Source organism: Salmo salar, chromosome ssa04, assembly GCF_905237065.1.
Source record: "Salmo salar chromosome ssa04, Ssal_v3.1, whole genome shotgun sequence".
Taxonomy (NCBI): Eukaryota; Metazoa; Chordata; class Actinopteri; order Salmoniformes; family Salmonidae; genus Salmo; species Salmo salar.
Window position 1 is genome coordinate 39,148,000 of NC_059445.1, and position 26,396 is coordinate 39,174,395.

At 41.7% G+C, this 26,396-nt stretch overlaps 1 protein-coding gene across 8 annotated transcripts in view; it reads right to left on the reverse strand.

The window, feature by feature from the left end:
- LOC106602987 (neurexin-2) overlaps positions 1-26,396 on the reverse strand; it is a 324,834-nt gene that overhangs the window by 137,345 nt on the left and 161,093 nt on the right. For all 8 annotated transcript variants that reach the window (XM_045716898.1, XM_014196084.2, XM_014196086.2 and 5 more), the window contains 2 exons: positions 20,834-21,007; positions 20,600-20,719 (listed from right to left, as the gene is read on the reverse strand). In XM_045716898.1, coding sequence (XP_045572854.1) covers positions 20,600-20,719; positions 20,834-21,007 — 294 coding nt within the window. The remainder of the gene's footprint in view (positions 1-20,599; positions 20,720-20,833; positions 21,008-26,396) is intronic.

A 26,396-nucleotide genomic window follows, 5' to 3' on the forward strand; every position in this document is an offset into this window, starting at 1 on the left:
CTAGCCGTGATGGCCGGGCTATCTACTCAGAATATTGCAAAATGTGCTTTCACCGAAAAGCTATTTTAAAATCTGACACCGCGATTGCATAAAGGAGTTCTGTATCTATAATTCTTATGTATTTTGTGAACGTTAATCGTGAGTAATTTAGTAAATTCACCGGAAGTTTTCGGTGGGTATGCTAGTTCTGAGCAAAACATGCTAATGTAAAAAGCTGGTTTTTGATATAAATATGAACTTGATTGAACAAAACATGCATGTATTGTATAACATAATGTCCTAGGAGTGTCATCTGATGAAGATCATCAAAGGTTAGTGCTGCATTTAGCTGTGGTTTTGGTTTTTGTGACATATATGCTAGCTTGAAAAATGGGTGTGTGATTATTTCTGGCTGGGTACTCTCCTGACATAATCTAATGTTTTGCTTTCGCTGTAAAGCCTTTTTGAAATCGGACAATGTGGTTAGATAAAGGAGAGTCTTATCTTTCAAATGGCTTAAAATAGTCATATGTTTGAGAAATTGAAATTATAGCATTTTTAAGGTTTTCGTATTTCGCGCCAGGCGCTACCATTGGATATTGGTGAGGCTTTAACAAGAAATTTGTGGAGTGGTTGAAAAACGAGTTTTAATGACTCCAACCTAAGTGTTAGTAAACTTCCGAGTTCAACTGGTAGGTAGGTACCTGCCAAAATAAAGAAAAAAACAACATAAAGTGTCTTAATAGGGTGTTGGGCCATTACGAGCCAGAACAGCTTCAATGCACCTTGCATAGATTCTACAAGTGTCTGTAACTGTATTGGAGGGATGGGACACCATTCTTCAAAGGGAAATGCCATCATTTGGTGCTTTGTTGATGGAAAACACTATCTCAGGTGCCACTCCAGAATCTCCCATAAGGGTTCAATTGGGTTAAGATCTGGTGGTGGAGACAGCCATGGCATATAGTCTACATTGTTTTCATGCACATCAAACCATTCAGTGACCTTTTGTGCACTGTGGATGGCGGCATTGTCATCCTATGGGGGCATAGCCATGGTGGCCAAAATAATGGCCTGCACAGTATTTTTATACATGACCCTAATCATGATGGGATGTTCATTGCTTAATTAACTCAGGAACCACACCTGTCTGGAAGCAGCTGCTTTCAATATACTCATTGTATCCCTCATTAAAGTATTTCCATTATTTTAGCTGTTACGTGATCATATACAAATGTAAGCAGGGTTTTAAATGATTATTATGTTTTAGTCAAATATTATATTGGTTTGGGCATCTTGTTGGTCAATTTGCAGTCTGCTAATTATTTGTAATTATGTTCCGGCTACCTGACCACCCTCTCAAGACAAAAATCGGTCAGCGGCTGAATCTAGTTGACGATCCCTGTTATACAACATGCCACAGAACAGGTATGTATTCATCTCAGGAACAATGGCTGCTGGTAAGTAGTATGCTGAGAGTGATCTACGGTACGGTATGCAGCGGTATAGATTAGACTTAATGTCCTAACTCTCACCAATTAGTTTCCGTGACATTCAAGTGATATTGAACTCCCTCTCCGGCAGCCAGGGTACAGAGTGAGACATAGGAGCCCATGACTGATCATCAAACACCCTGTCTCCCATCAGAGAAGCTGGCAGGGACTCACACTAGCTGGTCTTTTCCAATCTGCTAAACAAAGCTGAACACTGCCACTGCCTGTTTGCACTCTAACGAGCTGCAAGGCATCATCAGCTTGCATCAAATGATCTCTGTCTAGAACACGTAACCCAAAGTCGGAAAAGGTCAGCGGAGGACTGTCCAGTGGATCTGATAATTAAATTGGTTACACAGACTAAATGGGTTACACAGACTAAATGGGTTACACAGACTAAATGGGTTACACAGACTAACGAAAGCCTCACATACAGGGTTTACTGCATGGGCCTCAACAACACAGCTAGTTCCAAATACAAGCGCCACAAGAATGTATTTGACTAGAAAGAGGAAAGTACATTTAATGCATCACTAGACTCATGTCATTTTACTGGTAATTCAGTAGAAACACACAGTATCAACACTGAAAAGACAATTGCGCACTTATTCAATAACACATTTGTCAAACAGTACATACAGTTCATACATACATTTTCATGGTTTGTCGGCTATCGGGCGACCCTTTTGTAGACATTCTAGTGGAATGTGTCCTACCTCTAATATTTCATCATATATACACAAATAGTGACCTTTGTCTCTGAACACAGTGTCCTATTAAAATGTCTGTGTTTATGGCCCAGGTAGCCATGCCAGGCAATTACAAGACGCTCATGCTTTGTTACCTGTGTAATGAAGCGTTTCTGAGCTGAGCTAGCAGCCAGTTCCTTAGGGCTTCTGTTCTGTCTGACTCATGCAGGGTGTCTACAGCACCTACCTGGCAGAGCTGGATGTACAGTGCCTTGCAAAAGTATTCATCCCCTTTGCGTTTTTCCTATTTTGTTGCATTACAACCTGTAATTTAAATGCCTTTTTATTTGGATTTCATGTAAATGGACAAAGACAAAATAATCCAAATTGGTGAAGTGAAATGAAAAAAATTACTTGTTTAAAAAAAATGTAATGGAAAAGTGGTGCGTGCATATGTATTCACCCCCTTTGCTATGAAGCCCCTAAATAAGATCTGGTGCAACCAAATACCTTCAGAAGTCACATAATTAGTTAAATAAAGTCCACCTGTATTTAATCTAAATGTCACATGATCTGTCACATGATCTCAGTATATATACACCTGTTCTGAAAGGCCCCAGAGTCTGCAACACCACTAAGCAAGGGGTACCACCAAGCAAGTGGCACCATGAAGACCAAAGAGCTCTCCAAACAGGTCAGGGACAAAGTTGTGGAGAAGTACAGATCAGGGTTGGATTATAAAAAAATATCCAAAACATCCCACGGAGCACCATTAAATCCATTATTAAAAAATGGAAAGAATCTGGCACCACAACAAACCTGCCAAGAGAGGGCCGCTCACTAAAACTCACGGACCAGGTATGGAGGGCATTAATCAGAGAGGCAACCCACTGGCTCCAGGTCATCTACAAGACCTTGCTAGGTCAAGTCCCCCCTTATATCAGCTCGCTGGTTACCATAGCAGCACCCACCTGTAGCATGCGCTCCAGCAGGTATATCTCCTTCCAGTTCTCTGCTGCCAATGACTGGAACGAACTACAAAAATCTCTGAAACTGGAAACACTTATCTCCCTCACTAGCTTTAAGCACCAGCTGTCAGAGCAGCTCACAGATTACTACACCTGTACATAGCCCATCTATAATAAGGCCAAACAACTACCTCTTCCCCTACTGTATTTATATATTTATTTATTTTGCTCCCCATTATTTCTATTTCTACTTTGCACTTTCTTCTACTGCAAATCTACCATTCAAGTGTTTTACTTGCTATATTGTATTTACTTTGCCACCATGGCCTTTTTTGCCTTTACCTCCCTTATCTCACCTCATTTGCTCACATTGTATATAGACTTATTTTTCTACTGTATTATTGACTGTATGTTTGTTTTGCTCCATGTGTAACTCTGTGTTGTTGTATGTGTCGAACTGCTTTGCTTTATCTTGGCCAGGTCGCAATTGTAAATGAGAACTTGTTCTCAACTAGCCTACCTGGTTAAATAAAGGTGAAATTAAAATAAATAAAACAAAGAGACCAAAAATAACCTTGAAGGAGCTGCAAAGTTCCACAGCAGAGATTGGAGTATCTGTCCATAGGACCAATTTAAGCCATACACTCCACAGAGCTGGGCTTTACGGAAGAGTGGCCAGAAAAAAGCCATTGCTTAAGAAGAAAATAAGCAAACATTTGGTGTTTGCCAAAAGGCATGTGGGAGACTCCCCAAACATATGGAAGAAGGTACTCTGGTCAGATGAGACTAAAATTGAGCTTTTTGGCCATCAAGGAAAACGCTATGTCTGGCGCAAACCCAACACCTCTTATCACCCCGAGAATACCATCCCACAGTGAAGCATGGTGGTGGGAACATCATGCTGTGGGGATGTTTTTAATCAGCAGGGACTGGGAAACTGGTCAGAATTGAAGGAATGATGGATGGCGCTAAATACAGGGAAATTCTTACATTTACATTTTAGTCATTTAGCAGACGCTCTTATCCAGAGCGACTTACAGTAGTTAATGCATACATTTCATTTCATGCATTTTTTTGTACTGGCCCACCGTGGGAATCAAACCCACAACCCTGGCGTTGCACACACCATGCTGGCGTTGCAAACACCATGCTCTACCAACTGAGCCACAGGGAAACCTGTTTCAGTCTTCCAGAGATTTGAGACTGGGACAGAGGTTTACCTTCCAGCAGGATAATGACCCTAAGCATACTGCTAAAGCAACGCTTGAGTGGTTTAAGGGGAAACATTTAAATGTCTTGGAATGGCCTAGTCAAAGCCCAGACCTCAATCGAATTGAGAATCTGTGGTATGACTTAAAGATTGCTGTACACCAGCGGAACCCATCCAACTTGAAGGAGCTGGAGCAGTTTTGCCTTGAAGAATGGCTAGATGTGCCAAGCTTTTAGAGACATACCCCTAGAGACTTGCAGCTGTGATTGCTGCAAAAGCTGGCTCTACAATGTATTGACTTAGGGGGGTGAATAGTTATGCGCGCTCAAGCTTTCTGTTTGTCTTATTTCTTTGTTTGTTTCCCAATAAAAAATATTTTGCATCTTCAAAGTGGTAGGCATGTTGTGTAAATCAAATGATACAAACCCCCCAACACATCTATTTTAATTCCAGGTTGTAAGGCAACAACATAGGAAAAATGCCAAGGGGGTGAACACTTTCGCAAGCCACTGTACACAAACAAACCTGCGAGAGACAGACAACCCTACCACTGAACAGACCTGAGAGAGTCAGACAGCCATACCACTGAACAGACCTGAAAGAGACAGACAGCCCCAGAGGCATTGAAGACGGCTGGACAGGGACAGACCTGAGAGACAGACAGCCCTAGCAGCAGTGAACAGGGCAAGCTGGGTGGTAATCTGAAGGACATGAACAAGGAGTGGAAATAGTTATTGATGTGAGTAGATGAGCACAAAGTGAGCAGAAAGAACTAGAGGTGATCAACTTAGAAAGAGAGAGGTAAAGTGAGTCAGCCCAGGTCTGTGATGTATTACAGGGGACATGGAAGTGTAGCATCTCTTTTGTGTTATAGCTAGCTGCAGCTCAAGGGTTGAGACGGGGGTGTAATGCAAAGAACCCTTAGCAGCATGAACCCTGAGAAATCTGAGCAGATGCCATGGAGATGACTGAAGAGGGATTATCAAACTGAGTCCTTGAGGGCAGCACACTGGAAGAGCAGAAACGTGTTCTGCTTTCTAATGGTAGAGAGAGAAGTTAGGAAGGCTGGTATGAGAAGAAGCAGAGAGAGAAAAGTGTCTCTGAGAAAAAACATGAGATGATTCGCTATTTAAAAACCCTTTCCGGAAGTCACATGATAATTTCATAATTAATAAACATTAATTAAAAAGTCTATGTCAAACGGTTTGGTTTGATATTCTTCTGTGATGTACGCATTCGGAAAGTGTGCAGATCTCTTAATTTTTTTCCCACATTTTGTTACGTTACAGCCTTATTAAAAAATGTACAGTACCAGTCAAAGGTTTGGACACACCTACTCATTCAGGGGTTTTTCTTTCTTTTTTTGTCACGATCGTCAAAAGGAGTGGAGCAAAGCGCAGTGTGGTAAGTGTTCATCGTTGTATTTATTATACCCCAGAACACTACAAACAAAAATAATAAACAATTAAATCTGACCGTCACGTCTTGTAGGCTTAACAAGCAGTACAAAATTAAGATCCCACAACTACAGGTGGGGAAAGGCTGCCTAAGTATGATTCCTAATCAGAGACAATGATAGACAGCTGCCTCTGATTAGGAACCATACTCAGCTCAAAACAAAGAAATAGACACCATAGAATGCCCACCCCACACCCTGATCTAACCACATAGAGAAACAAACCATCTCTCGCAGGTCAGGGTGTGACATTTTTACTATTTTCTACATTGTAGAATAATAGTGAAGACATCAAAACTATGCAATAACATATATGGAATCATGTAGTAACCAAAAAAGTGTTAAACAAAAAAGATTTTAGATTCTTCAAAGTAGCAACCCTTTGCCTTAATGACAGTTTTGCACACTCTTGACATTCTTTCAACCAGCATCATGAGGTAGTCACCTGGAATGCATTTCAATTAACAGGTGTGCCTTGTTCAAAGTTAATTTGGGGAATTTATTTCCTTCTTAAGGAGTTTGAACCAATCAGTTGTGTTGTGACAAGGTAGAGTGTAACATTCTACAGTGTAGAATGTTGAAAATAGTACAAATAAAGAAAAACCCTTGAATGAGTAGGTGTGTCCAAACTTTCGACTGGTACTGTGTATATATATATATATATATATATATAAAAACAGTCTATAATGACAAAGCTAAAAACAGGTTTTTAGAAATTCTTGCAATTTAAAAAACAACACAGAAACACCTTATTTACATAATTATTCTGACCCTTTCCTTTGAGACTTGACATTGAGCTCAGGTGCATCCTGTTTCCAATGGCCATCCTTAGAGCTCCGAGACAAGATTGGGTTGAGGCACAGATCTGGGGAAGGGTACCAAAATATTTCTGCAGCATCAAAGGTCCTCAAGAACACAGTGGCCTCCATCATTCAAATGGAAGACGTTTGGGACAACCAAGACTCTAGAGCCGCCCGGCCAAACTGAGAAATCGGGAGATAAGGGCCTTGGTCAGGGAGGTGACCAAGAACCCGATGGTCACTCTGACAGAGCTCCAGAGTTCCTCGGTGAAGATGGGAGAACCTTACAGAAGGAAAGCCATCTCTGCAGCACTCCACCAACCAGCCCTTTATGGTAGAGTTGCTAGATGGAAGATTCAACTCTTTGGCCTGAATGCCAAGTGTCACGTCTGGAGGAAACCTGGCACCATCCCTACGGTGAAGCATGGTGGTGGCAATATCATGCTGTGGGGATGTTTTTCAGCGGCAGGGACTGGGAGACTAGTCAGGATCGAGGGAAAGATGAACGGAGCAAAGTACAGGGAGATCCTTAATGAAAACCTTCTCCAGAGCGCTCAGGACCTCAGACTGGGGCAAAGTTCACTTTCCAACAGGACAACGACCCTAAGCACACAGCCAAGACAACACAGGAGTGGCTTCAGGACAAGTCTCTGAATGTCCTTGAGTGGCCCAGCCAGAGCCTGGACTTGAACCCAATCGAACATCTCTGGAGAGACCTGAAAATAGCTGTGCAGCGACGCTCCCCATCCAACCTGACAGAGCTTGAGAGGATCTGCAGAGAATAATGGGAGAATTTCCCCAAATGCAGATGTGCCAAGCTTGTAGTGTCATACCCAAGAAGACTCGAGGCTGTAATCGCTGCCAAAGGTGCTTCAACAAAGTACTGAATTAAAGGGTCAGTTTAAAAAAAAAAGTCATACATTTGCAAAATGTCTAAATACCTGTTTTTGCTTTGTCATAATGGGGTATTGTGTGTAGATTGATGAGGGGAAAAAACTGTTTCAGCCATTTTAAAACATGGCTGTAACGTAACAAAATGTGGAAAAAGTTAAGGGGTCTGAATACTTTCCGAATGTACTGTAAAGTGTAATATTGGGATGCAAACTCAAAATTGAATACATTTCAACTCTATATCTGACATAGCACAGATGTCTTCTTTTTTTAAGCCCATAACCATGTGTATGAGGTGTATACTTTTGTTTCAAAGTAGATTTTTTGACTGATTTAGCCCACTGCAGTAAAAGGTTACTTGATATTTGGTGGAGTTCTTACCTTGGTGTCCCTTTAGTTAAATATATATTATATAAAATCACGTATATTAATTAAATGATATACTTAATACAGTATATTGGTGTTACTCTGTTCAGTCTTATGTTTAAGCTATTGCTAAATACAGGTAAAACAAAGTACAATAGGCCTATATACCAACAACAGTTTACGGGCTAGGAATCCCTATGCTGTTCATTCTTCTTCCCATCCAGGCAGTGTGAAGACAGATCATGAATATTCCAAAACAATCTTGTTTCATTATAGAGGTTAACCTGTCATTACACCCTCCATATGTTTGCCTTGCGGAAAGAACTCTAGTGTGAGAATTAAAGCACAGAACAACAACCTGGTGGCACTCGAACCCAGCTCAACATCTGGATGTCTATGATGATTAGTCTAGACCTAACATTATATCATTATTCTGACAACAACCATAAAAAGCATATTGAAAATAACAACAAAAGGAGAATGTAATTATATTTTCTCTCCGAAACTCTGTTTTCGTAGAATGTTTTTTTTCTTCCTGTTAATTGGGAGCCCAAATGTAAAGTAAATACAGAGCTTGTTTTGTCACCAAGTTGTCAGTGAAAGTTTTAAAAGTAGTTATTTTAGTGCGCTTTAAATTACAATGTCAATGTGTCAAGTCATTCCCAGAGCAAAACACTTCGAATCAACACAAACAGAACCACATGACCAAACCTTCTGTCAGTGACTGATTGAAGCCGTTTCTCGACACACCATTATCAAAGTCTGAAATCTAAGATTTTCATATATTGGGGCGTTTCATATGTGCCGTGTATGAGAACGTACAGTAGCTCTGAGGTTATCAGTAAGGCAATAGCAGCAGCTGAATCCTCACTGTCCTTGTCATAACGAGGCTGTAACAGTGTGCGTTGCTATCTGAAAAGGATCATCTAAATTACTCCCCCAAGGGAGCTGGAGTATCGAGTTATTGCCCCCCCTCACTTTATAAAGCACTGCATCATATATATAGTGGAGTCCTAGGCCTAATAACTCTGAGGCATAAAAAGGCACAAAAAGCACCATTACTTGGTTAATATTTATGCACGTCACTGCAGCAAATGAGGATTAACTCTTCAAGGCCACTTGACAGAAAGCTTATGTTAATCCTCTGCTATTATGACCAATAAGAGCCCTTGAATTAGCATTAAAAACAACACAGTTATTTAGTACAGAGGAAGAAATCAACTGCGAAGTCAAATATGTTACTATAAACATCCTACTGTGTGTCATCGCTGAACCACTGTGAGTCATCTCTAAGTAACATAGAAAATAAAGAGCAATTATTTCCAACTTATTAAAAATGTATTTATATTGCATTAGCAAACACAAACACACACACACACCTGAAACCTCTTTGTAGTATTTATGAAATAGAAAAGCATACCCACTATTTTCATTTTGCATGTTAGTCTGTTCCCCAGAGCTTTTTTATGGAAGCAAAATGAAGGGAGAGCAAAAACAACATATCATTTTCTGGCAATGTTTAGTGTCGACCACACGGTTTTCTTCGGAATGCATTTGTGTCCAGTACATAGTTAAAGATTGCGCAGTACTGTATGGCTGCTGTCTTGTGTACTCCGACCAAACTTTGCTATTTTGTGATTTTTTTTTTGCACGAAATTAATCCGCTATCATTTTTTATGATTGACAAAAAATTTTTTTACATCAGATCGGCAGTTACTAACCTGAATTCCGTATTCAATTCCGAAAATCGGCCATCACTTCCCTCCATTCTACTGGCCAATCAACTGCTAATAAGTGTATTACCTGAGATCGCGGATTTGCTATCAACGGGACTCTCGTAACTGCAGTATTCTCTGGTTTCCTGAAACATGGCTTTCGGACAAGACATGGCTATCCAAATCGATGGATTGTCCATTCACCGAGCGGACAGGACATCGGATTCAGGGAAATCCAGAGAGGGAGGGGTATGTCTCTCATCAATAACAAATGGTGTGCAGACTTTAGACCCATTGTCCATCCGTCTTGGAATACCTGATGATCAAACAACGACCCTAAATTTTAGAACAATAGTGAAGACATCAAAGCTATGAAATAACACATGGAATCATGTAGTGACCAAAAAAGTGTTAAACAAATCAAAATATATTTTAGATTTTAGATTCTTCAAAGTAGTCACCCTTTGCCTTGATTACAGCTTTGCACACTCTTGGCACTCTCTCAACCAGCTCCATGAGGTAGTCACCTGGAATGCATTTCAATTAACAGGTGTGCCTTGTTAAAAGTTAATGCATTCTTAATGCATTTGAGCCAATCAGTTGTGTTGTGACAAGGTAGCGGTGGTATACAGAAGATAGCCCTATTTGGTAAAAGACCAAGTTCATATTATGGCAGGAACAACTCAAATAAGCAAAGAGAAACGACAGTCCATCATTACCTTAAGACATGAAGGTCAGTCAATCCGGAAAATGTCAAGAACTTTGAAAGTTTCTTCAAGTGCAGTCCTGTGCCGGCTCTCATGAGGACTGGCACAGGAAAGGAAGACCCAGAGTTACCTCTGCCGCAGACGATAAGTTCATTAGAGTTACCAGTCTCAGAAATTGCAGCCCAAATAAATGCTTCACAGACACATCTCAACATCAACTGTTCAGTGGAGACGGCGTGAATCAGGCCTTCATGGTCAAATTGCTGCAAAGAAACCACTGCTTAAGGACACCAATAAGAAGAAGTGACTTGCTTGGGCCAAGAAACACAAGCAATGGACATTAGAACATTGGAAATCTGTCCTTTTGTCTGATGAGTCCAAATTTGAGATTTTTGGTTCCAACCGGCGTGTCTTTGTGAGACGCAAATTAGGTGAACGGATGATCTCCGCATGTGTAGTTCCCACCGTGAAGCATGGAGGAAGAGGTGTGATGGTGTGGGGTTCCTTTGCTGGTGACACTATCAGTGATGTATTTAGAATTCAAGGCACACTTAACCAGCATGGCTACTACAGCATTCTGCAGCGATATGCCATCCCATCTGGTTTGAGCTTAGTTGGACTATCATTTGTTTTTCAACAGGACAATGACCCAACACACCTCCAGGCTGTGTAAGGGCTATTTGACCAAGAAGGAGAGTGATGGAGTGTTGCATCAGATGATCTGGCCTCCACGATCATCCAACCTCAACCAAATTGAGATGGTTTGGGATGAGTTGGAACGCAGGGTGAAGGAAAAGCAGCCAACAAGTGCTCAGCATATGTGGGAACTCCTTCAAGACTGTTGGAAAAGCATTCAATTTAAAGCTGGTTGAGAGAATGCCAAGAGTGTGCAAAGCTGTCATCAGGGCAAAGGGTGGCTACTTTGGAGAATCTAAAATCTAAAATCTATATTTTGATTTGTTTAACACTTTTTTGGTTACTACATGATTCCATATGTGTTATTTCGTAGTTTTGGTGTGTCAAAACTTTTGACTGGTACTGTATGTCCACCTATCACGTCTACACAAACACTTTTGCACACGTTGCAACACCCATACACTTACATACACACACTCACCAAAACACACTCACCCACGACTTATGCTGCTGCCTTCCTGTTTACTATTATTATTATTTATCCCACTACCAATCACTTTCTTCTAATCACTGCCTACATGTACATATCTACCTCAACAAATCCAGTATCCCTGCACATTGTACATTTGGTACTGGTACTGGCACTGACCCTGTACTTTGTTAGATTTTTTTTTTAAGTGTTTGTGTCAACACCTGCTACCAGCTCGCTAGCTAGGCTGCAATGGAGCCCACTTCGCCTGAAATAGCTAACCAACATTTCCAGCGCTGTAGAAGCTGTTTATTATGCTCTTGTCCGGGACAATATTGACAATCAGGATTTCCAATGCGGCAATTGTTTGCTAGTGGAGGATTACAGGAATGAGGTGGCTATGCTTAGCAAGCAAAACCTCAATTCTGCGCGAACTTATGGGGAAAATGCAAATTGGAACTTTCTCAAATTCTTTACTTTCTCAGAGTCCTCCCGAGTTGCGCAGCGGTCTAAGGCACTGCAATGCAGTGCTAGAGGCGTCACTACAGACCCTGGTTCATTCCCAGAGTGTGTCACAACCGGCCTTGATTGGGAGTCCCATAGGGCGGTGCACAATTGGCCCAGTGTCATCTGGGTTAGGAGAGTGTTTGGCCGTCATTGTAAATAAGAATGTATTCTTTAACTGACTTGCCTAGTTAAATAAAGGTTAAATAAAACATCAATAAATACAAATTCTCAAGCCCTAAGGCTGGATGCCGCTCGGCCCTTATGGATGTTTCCCTGCCTTGTCATCTGTCCCTCCGAATGGCCTGTGCTACCTGGAACTTGCTGCCAATGAAGTCATCTCCATTTTCTTCTCTTTCTCCATTTTGTCGTGAAGTAGACAGAGAACAGCAATAAGATTATTCCAATCAGCGCTGGTCCCATGTCACAAGTCATGGAAACAGAAAGCAGCAGCATGCTGCTAAGCAAACGGGAGTGACCGCGAGAGGTTTGGAGCAGATTGACATAAGGAATAGCTTCCCTGCACTGGTGCCTGATCTACCTGTGCCTTCATCGCTGGGATTGCCTTTGTCTGCAGTGGCTTCATCGATGATTTCGGCTCCTTTCCCTCTTTCTGGATCTGACGGGGGCATTGCCTGCTGTGAGAGGTCTGGACCTATCGCCGGAAGTAGCGGGCGTACGCTAACCTGCTTCTCGTGGGCCGGTGAAAGGTTCAACGAATTGTGTGAGGGGTTCCCTTCTCTGGACGTTGTATTGGGCAGTTCAATGGTGAGAAACGTCTCAATCCCTGGAGCAAAAATGTTGTGCTATCCAGGAGCACAAGTAAAGGACATCAATAAGCTGCTCCCAAATATTTTAAACCAGCATCAGGAAATTTAGTCTATCACAGTTCATGTGGCATTCAATGACATTATGAAGGGCAGCTCAGAACAGCTAAGATGGATTTTAAAGTCATTATTGCGTCACTGCTTGACACCAACAAACGCCCCATAATATCTGGCCCTTGTCACGGTCGTCGTAATGAGTGGACCAAAATGCAGCGGGTAAAGTGCTCATCTTCTTATTTATTAAAAGGAAAATCACTTAAAAAATAAAAGAATCACTATACTGGAAACAACCACCCACAAACACAAGTGAAAACAAACCCAACTAAATATGGCCTCCAATTAGAGACAACAACAACCAGCTGCCTCTAATTGGAGGTCATTGACAAAACTAACATAGAAATAGAAAAGCTAGATAAACACATAGAAATAGATAACATAGAACATAAACCAAAAACCCCGAAACACACAAAACAAACACCCCCCTGCCACGCCCTGACCAAACTACAATAACAAATAACCCCTTTTACTGGTCAGGATGTGACAGCCCTCTGCCCTCCCTAAGTCGTGGCATTGAACATTTTAGCAGACTTTTAGCCCTCCATAACTGGCTACGAGACTATTGCAGCTCTGTGGGTGTAACATTTATTGAAAATGTTGATACCTTCTGGAAACAAAGCTTGTTTTACAAGGAGGAGGGGATCCTTTCACACTGTTATAAGGCTGCGTTGAGACAATGCCTTATCAATGACCCAAACCCAGCTCAGTTAATCCCTACCATTGTGTCGCTGAGTTGACATAAGGCCTCAGCAAATGTACATTATCCCAGGGGCGTTGGAAGACACAATGTAAGTAACCTAATTTATGTCCCTGAATGCCTATGTTCATCCTACAGCCATTGTATGCAGTAATCATGTGCCTATGAACCAGAGCTATACTGTTAGCCCTGAGGCGGTGTCGCCTAGCAGGAAGTCCACTGTGTGCAGCCCTCCCTGCACTAACATAAATAACATGAATATGTCTACTTCTGCTAAGCTTCCCAGGTAATCAATGAAAACAATCAAGCATCCAAGAAAAGTGCTAAAAGTAGCCTACTTAACATATGTAGCTTAAGAAACAAGGTTCATGAAGTCAATAACTTGCTAATAACAGATGACATTCATATTCTGACAATCTCTGAAACTCACTTTGATAATACCTTTGATGATACAGAGGTAGCAATACATGGTTATAACATCTACAGAAAATACATAAATGCCGATGGTGGCAGTTTTGTGGTCTATATTAAGAACCACATTTCTGTAAAGCTTAGAGAGGATCTCATGTTAAATATTGTTAAAGTAATATGGCTACACGTTCATCTACCTCACCTAAAGCCCATTCTTGTGGGAAGCTGCTATAGACCACCAACTGCTAACAGTCAGTATCTGGATAATATGTGTGAAATGCTTGAAAAAGTATGTGATATCAATACAATGGGATACAACAGGTGTAGACCTTACAGTGAAATGCTTACTTACAAGCCCTTAACCAACAATGCAGTCTTAAGAAAATCCCCCCCAAAATAAGAGATAAGAATAACACATAATTAAAGAGCAGCAGTAAATAACATAACAGTAGCGGGGCTATATACAGGGGGTACCGGTACAGAGTCAATGTGTCAATGTTATTAATTACATAATTACCTCTACCTCGACCGGTGTCGAGGTAATTGAGGTAATTATGTACATGTAGGTAGAGTCATTAAAGTGGCTATGCATAGATAATAACAGAGAGTAGCAGCAGCGTGGGGGTGGGGGCATGCAAATAGTCTGGGTAGCCATTTTATTAGCTGTTCAGGAGTCTTATGACTAGGGGGTAGAAGCTGTTTAGAAGCCTCTTGGACCTAGACTTGGCGCTCCGGTACCGCTTGCCGCGCGGTATCAGAGAGAACAGTCTATGACTAGGGTGGCTGGAGTCTTTGACAATTTTTAGGGACTTCCTCTGACACCGCCTGGTATAGAGGTCCTGGATGGCAGGAAGCTTGGCCCCGGTGATGTACTGGGCTGTACACACTACCCTCTGCAGTGCCTTGTGGTCGGAGGCCGAGCAGTTGCAATACCAGGCAGTGATGCAACCCGTCAGGATGCTCTCGATGGTGCAGCTGTAAAACCTTTTGAGGATCTGAGGACCCATGCTAAATCTTTTCAGTCTCCTGAAGGGGGGAATAGGTTTTGTTGTGCCCTCTTCACGATTGTCTTGGTGTGCTTGGACCATGTTAGTTTGTTGGTGATGTGGGTGCCAAGGAACATGAAGCTCTCAACCTACTCCAATACAGCCCCGTCGATGAGAATGGGGGTGTGCTCAGTCCTCCTTTTCCTGTAGTTGGAGTGGGTCTAGGGTTTCTGGGAAAATAGTGTTGATGTGAGCCATGACCAGCCTTTCAAAGCATTTCATGGCTACAGACGTGAGTGCTACGGGTCGGTAGTCAGTTAGGCAGGTTACCTTAGTGTTCTTGGACACAGGGACTATGGTAGTTTGCTTGAAACAAGTTGGTATTACAGACTCAGACAGGGAGAGGTTGCCCAGTGACACTTTCCAGTTGGTCAGCGCATGCTCGGAGTACCTGTCCTGGTAATCCGTCTGGCCCAGCGGCCTTGTGAATGTTGTCCTGTTTAAAGGTCTTACATCGGCTGCGGAGAGCGTGATCACACAGTCGTTTGGAACGTCTGATGCTCATGTTTCATTGTTACTTGCCTCGAAGCGAGCATAGAAGTTATTTACCTCGTCTGGTAGGCTCGTGTCACAGGGCAGCTCTCGGCTATGCTTCCCTTTGTAGTCTGTAATAGTTTGCAAGCCCTGCCACATGCGACAAGTGTCAGAGCCGGTCTAGTAAGACACAGAGATATCTTTTCTGGGTGATTTCAGTATTGACTGGCTTTCAAGCTGCCCACTCAATAAAAAGCGTCAAACTGAAACCAGTGCCTGTAACCTGGTTCAGGTTATCAGTCAACCTACCAGTGTAGTTACCAGTGTAGTTACAAACAGCACAGTAATTAAATAATCAACATGTATTGATCACATCTTTACTAATGCTGCAGAAATGTGCTTTAAAGCAATATCCAAATCCATAGGATGTAGTGATCACAATATAGTAGCCATATCTAGGAAAACCAAAGTTCCAAAGGCTGGGCCCAATATAGTGTATAAGAGGTCATACAAGAAGTTTTGCAGTGATTCTTATGTTGATGTAAAGAATATATGCTGGTTGTGGTGTGTAATGAGGAGCAACCAGACGTTGCACTTACCACATTTATGAAATAGCTTATTCCAGTTACTAATAAGCATGCACCCATTAAGAAAATTACTGTAAAAACTGTTAAATCCCCTTTGATTGATGATGAATTGAAAAATGGTATGATTGAGAGGGATGAGCCAAAAGCTATGGCAAATAAGTCTGGTAGCACAACCGATTGGCAAACGTACTGCAAATTGAGAAATCATGTGACTAAACTGAATAAAAAGAAGAAGAAACTACTATGAAACAAAGATAAATTATATAAAGAATGATAGTAAAAAGGTTTGTCACACTTTAAATTGGGGTCAGATAAATACAATTTGAATCAGATAGCTCATTCATCACAAAACCCACTGATATTGCCAACTACTTTAATTATTTTTTAATTCGCAAGATTGGCAAACTTAGGCATGACATGCCAGCAACAAAAACTGCACTACACATCCAAGTATATCTGACCAAATTATGAAAGACACGCTTTGTAATTTTGAATTCCTTAAGTGACTGTGGAAGAGGTGAAAAAAGGATTGTTGTCAATCAACAATGACAAGCCACCGGGGTCTGACAACTTGAATGGAAAATTACTGAGCATAACCGCAGACAATATTGCCACACCTATTTGCCATATGTTCAATTTAAGCCTACAATAAAGTGTGTGCCCTCAGGCCTGGATGGAAGCAAAAGTAATTCCGCTGCCTAAGAATAGAATAGACCCCTTTACTGGCTCAAATTGCTGCTGACCAATCAGCCTGTTACCAACCCTTAGTAAACTTTTAGAAAAACATGTGTTTAACCAGATACAATGCTATGTTACAGTAAACAAATTGACAACAGACTTTCAGCATGCTTATAGGGAATGGCATTCAACAAGCACAGCACTTACACAAATGACTTATAATTGGCAAAGAGAAATTGATGATAAAAAGATTGTGGGGCTGTACTGTTAGACTTCAGTGCGGCTTTTGACATTATCGATCATAGTCTGCTGCTGGAAAAAACATCTGTTATGGCTTTACACCCCCTGCTTTATTGTGGATAGAGTTACCTGTCTAACAGAACACAGACAGTGTTCTTTAATGGAAGCCTCTCCAACAAAATCCAGGTAGAATCAGGAATTCCCCAAGGCAGCTGTCTAGGCCCCTTACTTTTCTCAATCTTTACTAACAACATGCCTCTGGCTTTGAGTAAAGCCAGTGTGTTCATGTATGCGGATGACTGAACACTCTACACGCTACCACAGCGACTGAAATGACAGCAACACTTAACAAAGAGCTGCAGTTAGCTTCAGAATGGGTGGCAAGGAATAAGTTAATCCTAAATATTTGAACAACTAAAAGCATTGTATTTGGGAAAAATCATTCACTAAACCCTGAACCTTAACTACATATTGTAATGAGTAATGTGGAAATTGAGTATGTTGAGGTGACTAAACTGCTCAGAGTAACCCTGGATTGTAAACTGTCATGGTCAAAACATATTGATACAATAGTAGCTAAGATGGGGAGAAGTCTGTCCATAATAAAGTGCTGCTCTGCCTTCTTAACAACACTATAAACAAGGCAAGTTCTACAGGCCCTAGTTCCGTTGAACCTGGACTACTGTTCAGTCGTGTGGTCAGGTGCCACAAACAGAGACTTAGGAAAATTGCAATTGGCTCTGTTGGGTTCTTAAAATATGAAATATACATATTCATGTCACTGAGGGAGAGACGGTAATGTATAACGTTTACATTATGTCAGGATATGTTATTGTTAGCCATCAGGGATCCTATGGGAGCGATCCTCTGGGAGGAGAAGAGACACAGTCTGGTACCAGGCACCATGACAGCCGTGAGTTGGGCAGGGAAGCGATCACATGTGGCAGGCATTGATAAGGGGAGAGACCTTTGGATTAGGCATCAAGGAGGTTGAGGACAGGTCAGGTCACCTTAAGGGAGAAGGAACGGTTTATAACCCCATCACTTCGTCTTCCTGTCAAACCATAACAGATATAAGGGTTGGAGAGAAGGAGGAGTGCATCTAAATTGGAGTATATATACTTGTGTTGGTGGAAACATGTTTTGTCTAATGCAGCTGTATTGATCCTCTGGGAAGAATTAAACTTGGTTAAGCTTTCATAGTGTCCGTTTTTTACTCTGAGAATTAGAACCTAACAGCTCAGAACAGGGCAGCACGGCAGGCCCTTAAATGTACACGGGGAGCTAACATGAATGATATGCATGTCAATCTCTCATTGCTCAAATAGTAGGAGAGATTGACTTCATCGCTACGTGTTTTTGTAAGAAGTGTTGACAAGCTGAATGCACCAAGCTGTCTGTTTAAACTACTAGCACACAGCTCAGACACCCATGCATACCCCACAAGAGATCTCTTCACAATCCCCCTGTCCAGAACAGACTATGGGAGGCGCATCAGGTAACTCATGCAAGCAGTAGTATCAGATTTAAAAAATAGATAAAAAACATATTACGGAACTATGGGGACTGTGAAGACACACACACACACACACACACACACACACACACACACACACACACACACACACACACACACACACACACACACACACACACACACACACACACACACACACACACACACACACGTACTGTACATTGAAATATTTTGTATGGCGGTATTATGCATTTTGTACTGTAGATATGTAGTGGTATAATAATGTTATTTGATGTGCTGTTTTATCTTTCGTTTTATGTGTAATGTAAGTGCCTTAACGTCTTTGGACCCCAGGAAGAGTAGCCAAGGCAGTAGCTAATGGGGATACCTAACAAATACAAATAGCTTCCTTTCATTTCTTGTGTAAAAAAAAAAGTATTTGTTAGTTATACTATTTTGATATTGAATACTGCGCTGTTGGGTAGTGCTTGCAAGTTAAGTATTTCACTGTACTTGTGCATGTGATAATAAAACTTGAAACTTGTTTGTGTCCACTAAACCATTTTCTTCATAATGCATGTGCCCAGTGGCAACAGCTCTGGTGGACATTCCTGCAGTCAGCATGCCAATTGGACTCTCCCTCAAAACTTGAGACACCTGTGGCATTGTGTTGTGACAAAACTGCCCATTTTAGAGTGGCCTTTTATTGTCCACAGCACAAGGTGCACCTGTGTAATGATCATGCTGTTTAATCAGCTTCTTGATATGCCACACCTGTCAGGTGGATGGATTATCTTGGCAAAAGGAGAAATGATCACTAACAGGGACGTAAACAAATGCGTGGACAACATTTGAGAGAAATAAGGTTTTTGTGCGTATGACATTTTTGGGTGATCTTTTATTTCAGCTCTTAAAAACATGAGACCGACACTTTACTTTTGTATTTTTGTTCAGTGTAGTTGCAAAGTTGCTAATTAACTAAAATGCAAAAAGTTGTCCATCATATGATTGAAACACACAACATGTGGGCTGTTAGACCTTGGTGTTATATGCCTAACCATCCTCCCCGACCAGCCTCCCTCCTATCGTTTCTGTCTTAAGTAACCTCTACTGCCTTTAACTGTGACTGAAATGCTCTTTATACAAAATCTTGTGGTACACAAAAAAAAAAAAATGTGCGTCTATTTCACGATAATTTATGATAGTGGATTGGTACCAGCACATTATTTCCCAGTAAAATAGGAAAACAAAAAAGCAACCCCCCCCCACCCCCAAGACCCCCAAGACCCCCACCCCCCACCCCAGAGCATGGGTATGTTTGTATTTGCATATACTTATGTAGAATCAGACATGTTCGGGGAAAACTTTAATCCATTAGAAGGGAGGTACTAATAATCATCAGTCTTTTAGTATGTGCATATGTAGATCCTACAAGTCAATAACAATGACTAATGATGGATGATGGACTCAATGTAATGCAGAGACATTAACTCCTCCGTTTAGAGGCTTTGACGAAGTGCATTAGAGAAGCCTCCTCACAGGAAGGTCAACGGGTGTCTGTTAGTCTGACCCAGGCATAATGACCACCAGAGACGGATTAGAACTGGAATTGTTTTTCCTTTCTTCCTTCTTCACTGCCTTTGATATGCCAGGATATTCTGACTGGCAGCCATGAAGGACGGATAGAATCTGTTGATAAACAAAGTAAGGATGCACAGTCTCTTGTGACGCCTAGACACGCAAGATTTGGTTCTGGGTTGCCGAGATTAGGATGCATGATACGTCCGTACCTATTCCGTTTTGCATTGGATGCACGCACATCATTTGATGAGGTGCTTTTGCAGTTGGAGCCACATAATGCATTGTGCCAATAATCATTTGACACGACAGTTGAATATAATGCACATAAACTTTGCTGAACATATTTAATTCCCAATGTGCCTTCAAGTATTGCTATTACCGAGGTTGGAATAGATTTGGTATTAATAAACCCTTAGAAATGCAACTTCATTCTTGCTTTGCGTCAGTCGCGTAAAAAAAAAACTATTTCAACTGCTGTTCTCTTCAACCTTTTCCTTTGGGACGTCACCTTGTCTCCTTTCCTTGTACTCTGTGACGTTTTCCAATGACGTCGAGGGGAAGTCACAAGGAAAGGACAAAGGAAACGCCTAATTAAGAAGAGTTGGGAACTGCACTAGTGAGATGAAAGAAATAGTACTCACGGTCACTGCAGAATGCTCCTCTGTAGGTGGTCATGGTGCAGTCACAGGAGAAGCCTTCCCACTGCTGGAGACACACCCCCTGGTTATGGCAGGAGTCCTCTGTACAGGTTGTGCTCAGGCCTGGGGTGGGGGGGGGGAAAGTATGCTCATGCAGTGAACCATAAGGTGGATCCACAGTTGACCTGTTCCTCAGAGTGCCCCATGACCCCATGGCTGTGCCACTGTCTGACGTACCTCCACAGCCGCGCTCCACCTGGCCCACCCTGTGGAGGGCATCTGCCATCATGTCAGGGAGTCTCCCATTCAGGTCCACAGAGGCCAGGCAGCCCTGGTACCCGTCCCGGGACGCAACCAGCTTGGGCAGGCTGCTGTACATGCTCTTCCCCACACCACCAACATACAGCTCCCCTGGAAGACACACACAGCATCAATCAACCAGAGCATGTTCTCCTGGAAGATAACGATTATTCTCAGTAGTCAAAGCAGAAACACCTCCAGGTAGTCATTGCTAAGATACAATAGCGTTGAGTGGGAAGTTATCAACTAGGGCCACTCAATGTTAAAGCAGCTATGAACAGATCTGATACCCTAAGTTTTGCATTTGATAAATGTTTTGCAATCATAGGCCTCCAATAACTTGCTAGTTAACATTCAAATCAGACAGATCTCCTCACGATTTACAACCTCCGAGAAGCCATTTGGTGACACGGTGCGTCAGATGCAGGTGGACTCTAAATCATTGAAACCAATGATGATCTGTCTTGTCTTCATCAGATTTATTCCCCTTTCAAGAGACTGTTTACTTGCATAGGAACCCTCCCAGCCACAGTAATCATTCATCGTTTGGCTGTTGAATTGCAGTGGGGAACATCTTAGGTAGATGTCTGAGAATTCCTCTGTGCTGTTCATCAGCAGAAGGAGCTGGGACAATCTGTGTATTTCTCGGCAGAAGAATTTGAAATGTTACATGGCTGTTAACTCAAGGATATTACCAAACTGGCTCACAATCATTTAAAACCTGCTGGGACTTCAAAATGAAGAGTCAATATCATTAATTTCTAAGTAAAAAAAATGTATGTAGCAATTAAGGATTGTAGCTTTAAACGGTACCCTGTTAAAGGGGGACTGAACACACCGATTCTGCATTTTTTTTCTTTCTGCTGCTCATTAAAAAACCTGAGATTTGGGTCTTGGGGGTGTGGTTCGATGTGGGTGTATTATGTATGGGTGACAGGTAGCCTCGAGGTTAGAGCGTTGGGCTAGTAACTGTAAGGTCACTGGTTTGAATCTCAGAGCAACAAGAGGAAAAAACTGTTGCTGTGCCCTTGAGCAAGACACTTAACCCCAATTGCTACTGGCTGCACCCAGGACTGATTTCTGAGAACCTGTCTACAACTTCATCAAACTATTGTAAAGAAAGCACAAGCTGTAGTAGGTAGTAGGCACATTGAGTAGCCAGGCCACGTTAGCTAAATCAGCTTATCAATTCACTGGTGATTGGCGATGCGTGTGCTACGGTGCTGTTTGTTTTTTTACAACATTCTAACTATCCATTACCAGGCAGTGTTTTATAGCGAATCGTGTTACAAAACATGTCACGGCAGGAGACAAAATGCTTGCAAATGGGTTTCTACATTTTGAAAATTGAGATGGGATACAACTAAGTCTCAATTCGCATTTTGCCCAAAACAGTGGCAGACTCGAGTGATCACTAATATCAAACATAAGAGAGAGTGGCCACTCCATAAAGTGCACATAAAATGTGTTCTTTCAACATAACATTGGTGACGTGTTGTCTTATGTAAACGAGTCTGAGGTGCTGCGTAATGGGCAGGTCTGTCTCACTGTAGGTGCTGCTACAATTGGATAGAGCGCAATCACCGCAGCTGATTCTCCATTCTTGACAATTGTCCCTGGGTGTTACCATCTCGTGTTAGTGGGCAATTAGGCATGATTGTAATCCAAACCCAGCCATTATGGAAGTCATGATGACCTCAGTTACACAAATCTCCCAAAACTCAGTTTTGGAATATACAGAATTATCCTACTTACACTTTTTTTTGTCAATTTTGGCACTGAAATAACTGTTTGACTAATATCAATTCCACATAAGCCGTTTTCAACCTGATAAGTTGTTTTTTGCCTTCAGTTGCTCTTTAATATACACAGCACAGTAAAAGTATGATTTCATATTCTGGTTTATATGGCTTATACTGATTACACAAGAAGTTCAGCCGGCGTACCCTTGGGATAAGGAGAAACTTCAAATTAATCTTTGATGTTCTGAGGAACAAAATGAGAGAAAAACCTACAATGAGATGAAATAAAATATAAAAGGAGGCAATAAGCAAACAATATACTATGAAGATTGAGCAAAATAAATGAATGGTGAACGTGTACAATAACAAGATTGATGAATAATATTAGGTTGAGTCTACAACTGAAATGAACACAATTGGTACACAGTTGTTGCCCTTAGGATTTTTCCGAAACATGTTGTTTAGTACTGTGCGTTAGTTCTGAGCGATTAGTGCCTTTTGAGGTCGGTTCAGTTTTGGCTTGATAAATATTTTTTTTAAATCACAGTTTTTAATGTATTATATATATTTTTTATGACATTAAATGCACTATGCATTATGTGGGTTGAATGCTGTAACAACACAGAATAAAACAATTAATAAAGTCCCATGGTGGTAGTGACTTTCCATTAATGCTAATCACTTATTAACCATCATTTATTCACATTACTTTGCTTAAATACAATATTTGTTTTATTTGATGGTTTTATTATTTCATTCCAAGTCATCTTCTCATCTCTATAGAGCTTCTGCCTATGCTGTCTGACAAAATCACTATTTTAGTAGTTCTTCAAAGTAAATATGGCATACATTTACGACTGCTAAATACCAACTATCAATCACTTAGATCATGTCCTTTCAAACTCCTGAAGCAACTGCTGGCAATGCAAATAGTCTGGGTTGCCATTTGATTAGCTGTTCAGGAGTCTTATGGGGGTAGAAGCTATGTAGGAGCCTCTTGGACATAGACTTGGCGCTCCGGTACCGCTTGCCGTGCGGTAGCAGATAGAACAGTCTATGACTAGGGTGGCTAGAGTCTTTGACAAATTTTAGGGCCTTCCTCTGACACCACCTGGTATACAGGTCCTGGATGGCAGGAAGCTTGGCCCCAGTGATGTACTGGGCCGTACGCACCCCTGAGGGGCCCCCGTGTTGAGGATCAGCGTGGCAGATCTGTTGTTACCTACACTTACCACCTGGGGGCGGCCCGTCAGGAAGTCCAGGATCCAGTTGCAGAGGGTGGTGTTTAGTCCCAGGGTCCTTAGCTTAGTGATGAGTTTTGAGGGCACTATGGTGTTTAACGCTGAGCTGTAGTCAATGAATAGCATTCTCACATAGGTGTTCCTTTTGTCCAGGTGTGAAAGGGCAGTGTGGAGTGCAATAGAGATTGCATCACCTTTGGATCTGTTGGGGCGATATGCAATTTGGAGTGGGTCTAGGGTTTCTGTGATAATGGTGTTGATGTGAGCCATGACCAGCCTTTCAGAGCATTTCATGGCTACAGACATGAGTGCTACGGGTCGGTGGTCATTTAGGCAGGTTACCTTAGTGTTCTTGGGCACAGGGACTATGGTGGTCTGCTTGAAACATGTTGGTATTACAGACTCAGTCAGGGAGAGGTTGAAAATGTCTCTGAAGACATCGGGAGAGGTTGTACACAGACCGGACAGGGGTTAAGCGAGAGCACAATGGATCCTCGTCATTGTAGTTTATTACCATGTTTTCTGTGCCAAACTATGTAGAATATTGGCCTGTTGGAAACTACAACTCCCTACTACATCTCAAAGTTCAGGCTTGATCTGATTTATCTCTACAGAAACTGGACATCGAGCTCACAGAACAAAAAAACAAACGTAATACAATTCAAATAATTGAACCAATGTCGGTCAATTAGTTGTTTAAAAAACCCAAATTATCTGAAATTTCTGTTATTCGCTCAGCAGTACTGTGCATGGTAACAACAAATGTCAATTTATCAAACTTTTTGGAATGAAATTCTCAAGGGCATAAGTAGACAGCATCAATTTGTTTGGGTGCCAGAAACCTAACACTACTTCAAGTCAAGCAGGAAAGTAAAACAAAATCCCCTCTGAGGCACAGACTGTTCCATTGACCATGTCTTCCCTTTCAAAACAAACATACTTTTGTGTTCATACCATGAGTTTATTTCTACAGAGAATACTCCTGAGTAACTAAGTGCAGCAACCAAAAGCGTTTCCTGACTGCAGTACTCCTTCCACACTTCAGATCCTAACAGGTGTTCCAAATATAACACGAATAATTGCTTGAGCCATTACTGGGAAAGCTGCTCTTTCGATACATTGAATGGATTAACCGTAGAGCCTCGGGCACTCTCACAATAATACTGTTTCATGGCTATGTTTTTAAATGCCCTTTGTTGAACATACAGGTAGCAGAGAAGTTATGTTGCGTTAGAAACAGGTATGTCCCTTTCTCCTTGACATACTGTAGCTTTCCCTGACCTTCAAACGTTCAACCTTCAAATCCTGATCTTTGTATTTTTATTTCACCTTTAATTAACCAGGAAGGCCAGTTGAGAACAAGTTCTCATTTACAACTGCGACCTGGCCAAGATAGAGCAAAGCAGTGCGACACAAACAACAACACAGAGTTACACATGGAATAAACAAGCGTACAGTCAATAACACAAAATAAAACAAATTAAGTCTATATACAGTGTGTGCAAATGGCGTGAGGAGGTAAGGCAATAGATAGGCCATAGTAGCAGGTAATTACAATTTAGCAAATGAACACTGGAGTGATAGATGTGCAAGTAGAAATACTGGTGTGCAAAAGAGCAGAAAAGTAAATAAAAACAATATGGGGTTGAGGTAGGTAGATTGGATGGGTTATTTACAGATGGGCTATGTACAGCTGCAGCGATCGGTTAGCTGCTTGGATAGCCGACGTTTAAAGTTAGTGAGGGAAATATGTCTCCAGCTTCAGCGATTTTTGCAATTCATTCCAGTCATTGGCAGCAGAGAACTGGAAGGAAAGGCGGCCAAAGGAGGTGTTGGCTTTGGGGATGACCAGTGAGATATACCTGCTGGAGCGCGTGCTACGGGTGGGTGTTGTTATCATGACCAGTGAGCTCACCCAAATCTGCAGTGTTGTTGCTGTGAAAGAAAGCACTAACAGGTATGCTTACTGGTCGGCAACATCTGTAAATACCCATAAGAAGGGCACTGTCAGGCATTAAGGTCGCCTAATGGTTCCCTATGTACAGACCATAAGAGCTCACACACTACTGTTCCTGCCTCAAGTACCAAGCAAGGCCAGTGATCTGGATCACAGAAAATGGTGCAATTTCATGGGCCCATACCCCAGGATGGCTTGATAATTGGGTAAATAGGATGGTGTGCACTTGATTGGCAACATGAAGGTCATGCAGGCTGCCTGGTGCAGGTAGATAAATGATGGGGGTGAAAATACCTTTAATGAATAACAACTACTTAACAGTCTGGCTCAGAGGTGGCTCAAGGCTACAACAACATCAATTTAAAATTCCTGCTAAAATCTGAAGTTTGGTGCCAAAAAGCGCTCTCATTCAATATTCTCCAATGGGAGAATCTGTTTTCCAGTTCCCCCAGTAGGCCATGAGAGTAAATAAGAATTTGTTGTTAACTGACTTAGTTAGTAACTGACAAGTTAAATAAAGGTTACGTATATACCAGTTACAGCGATTCAGAGCTGCTAAC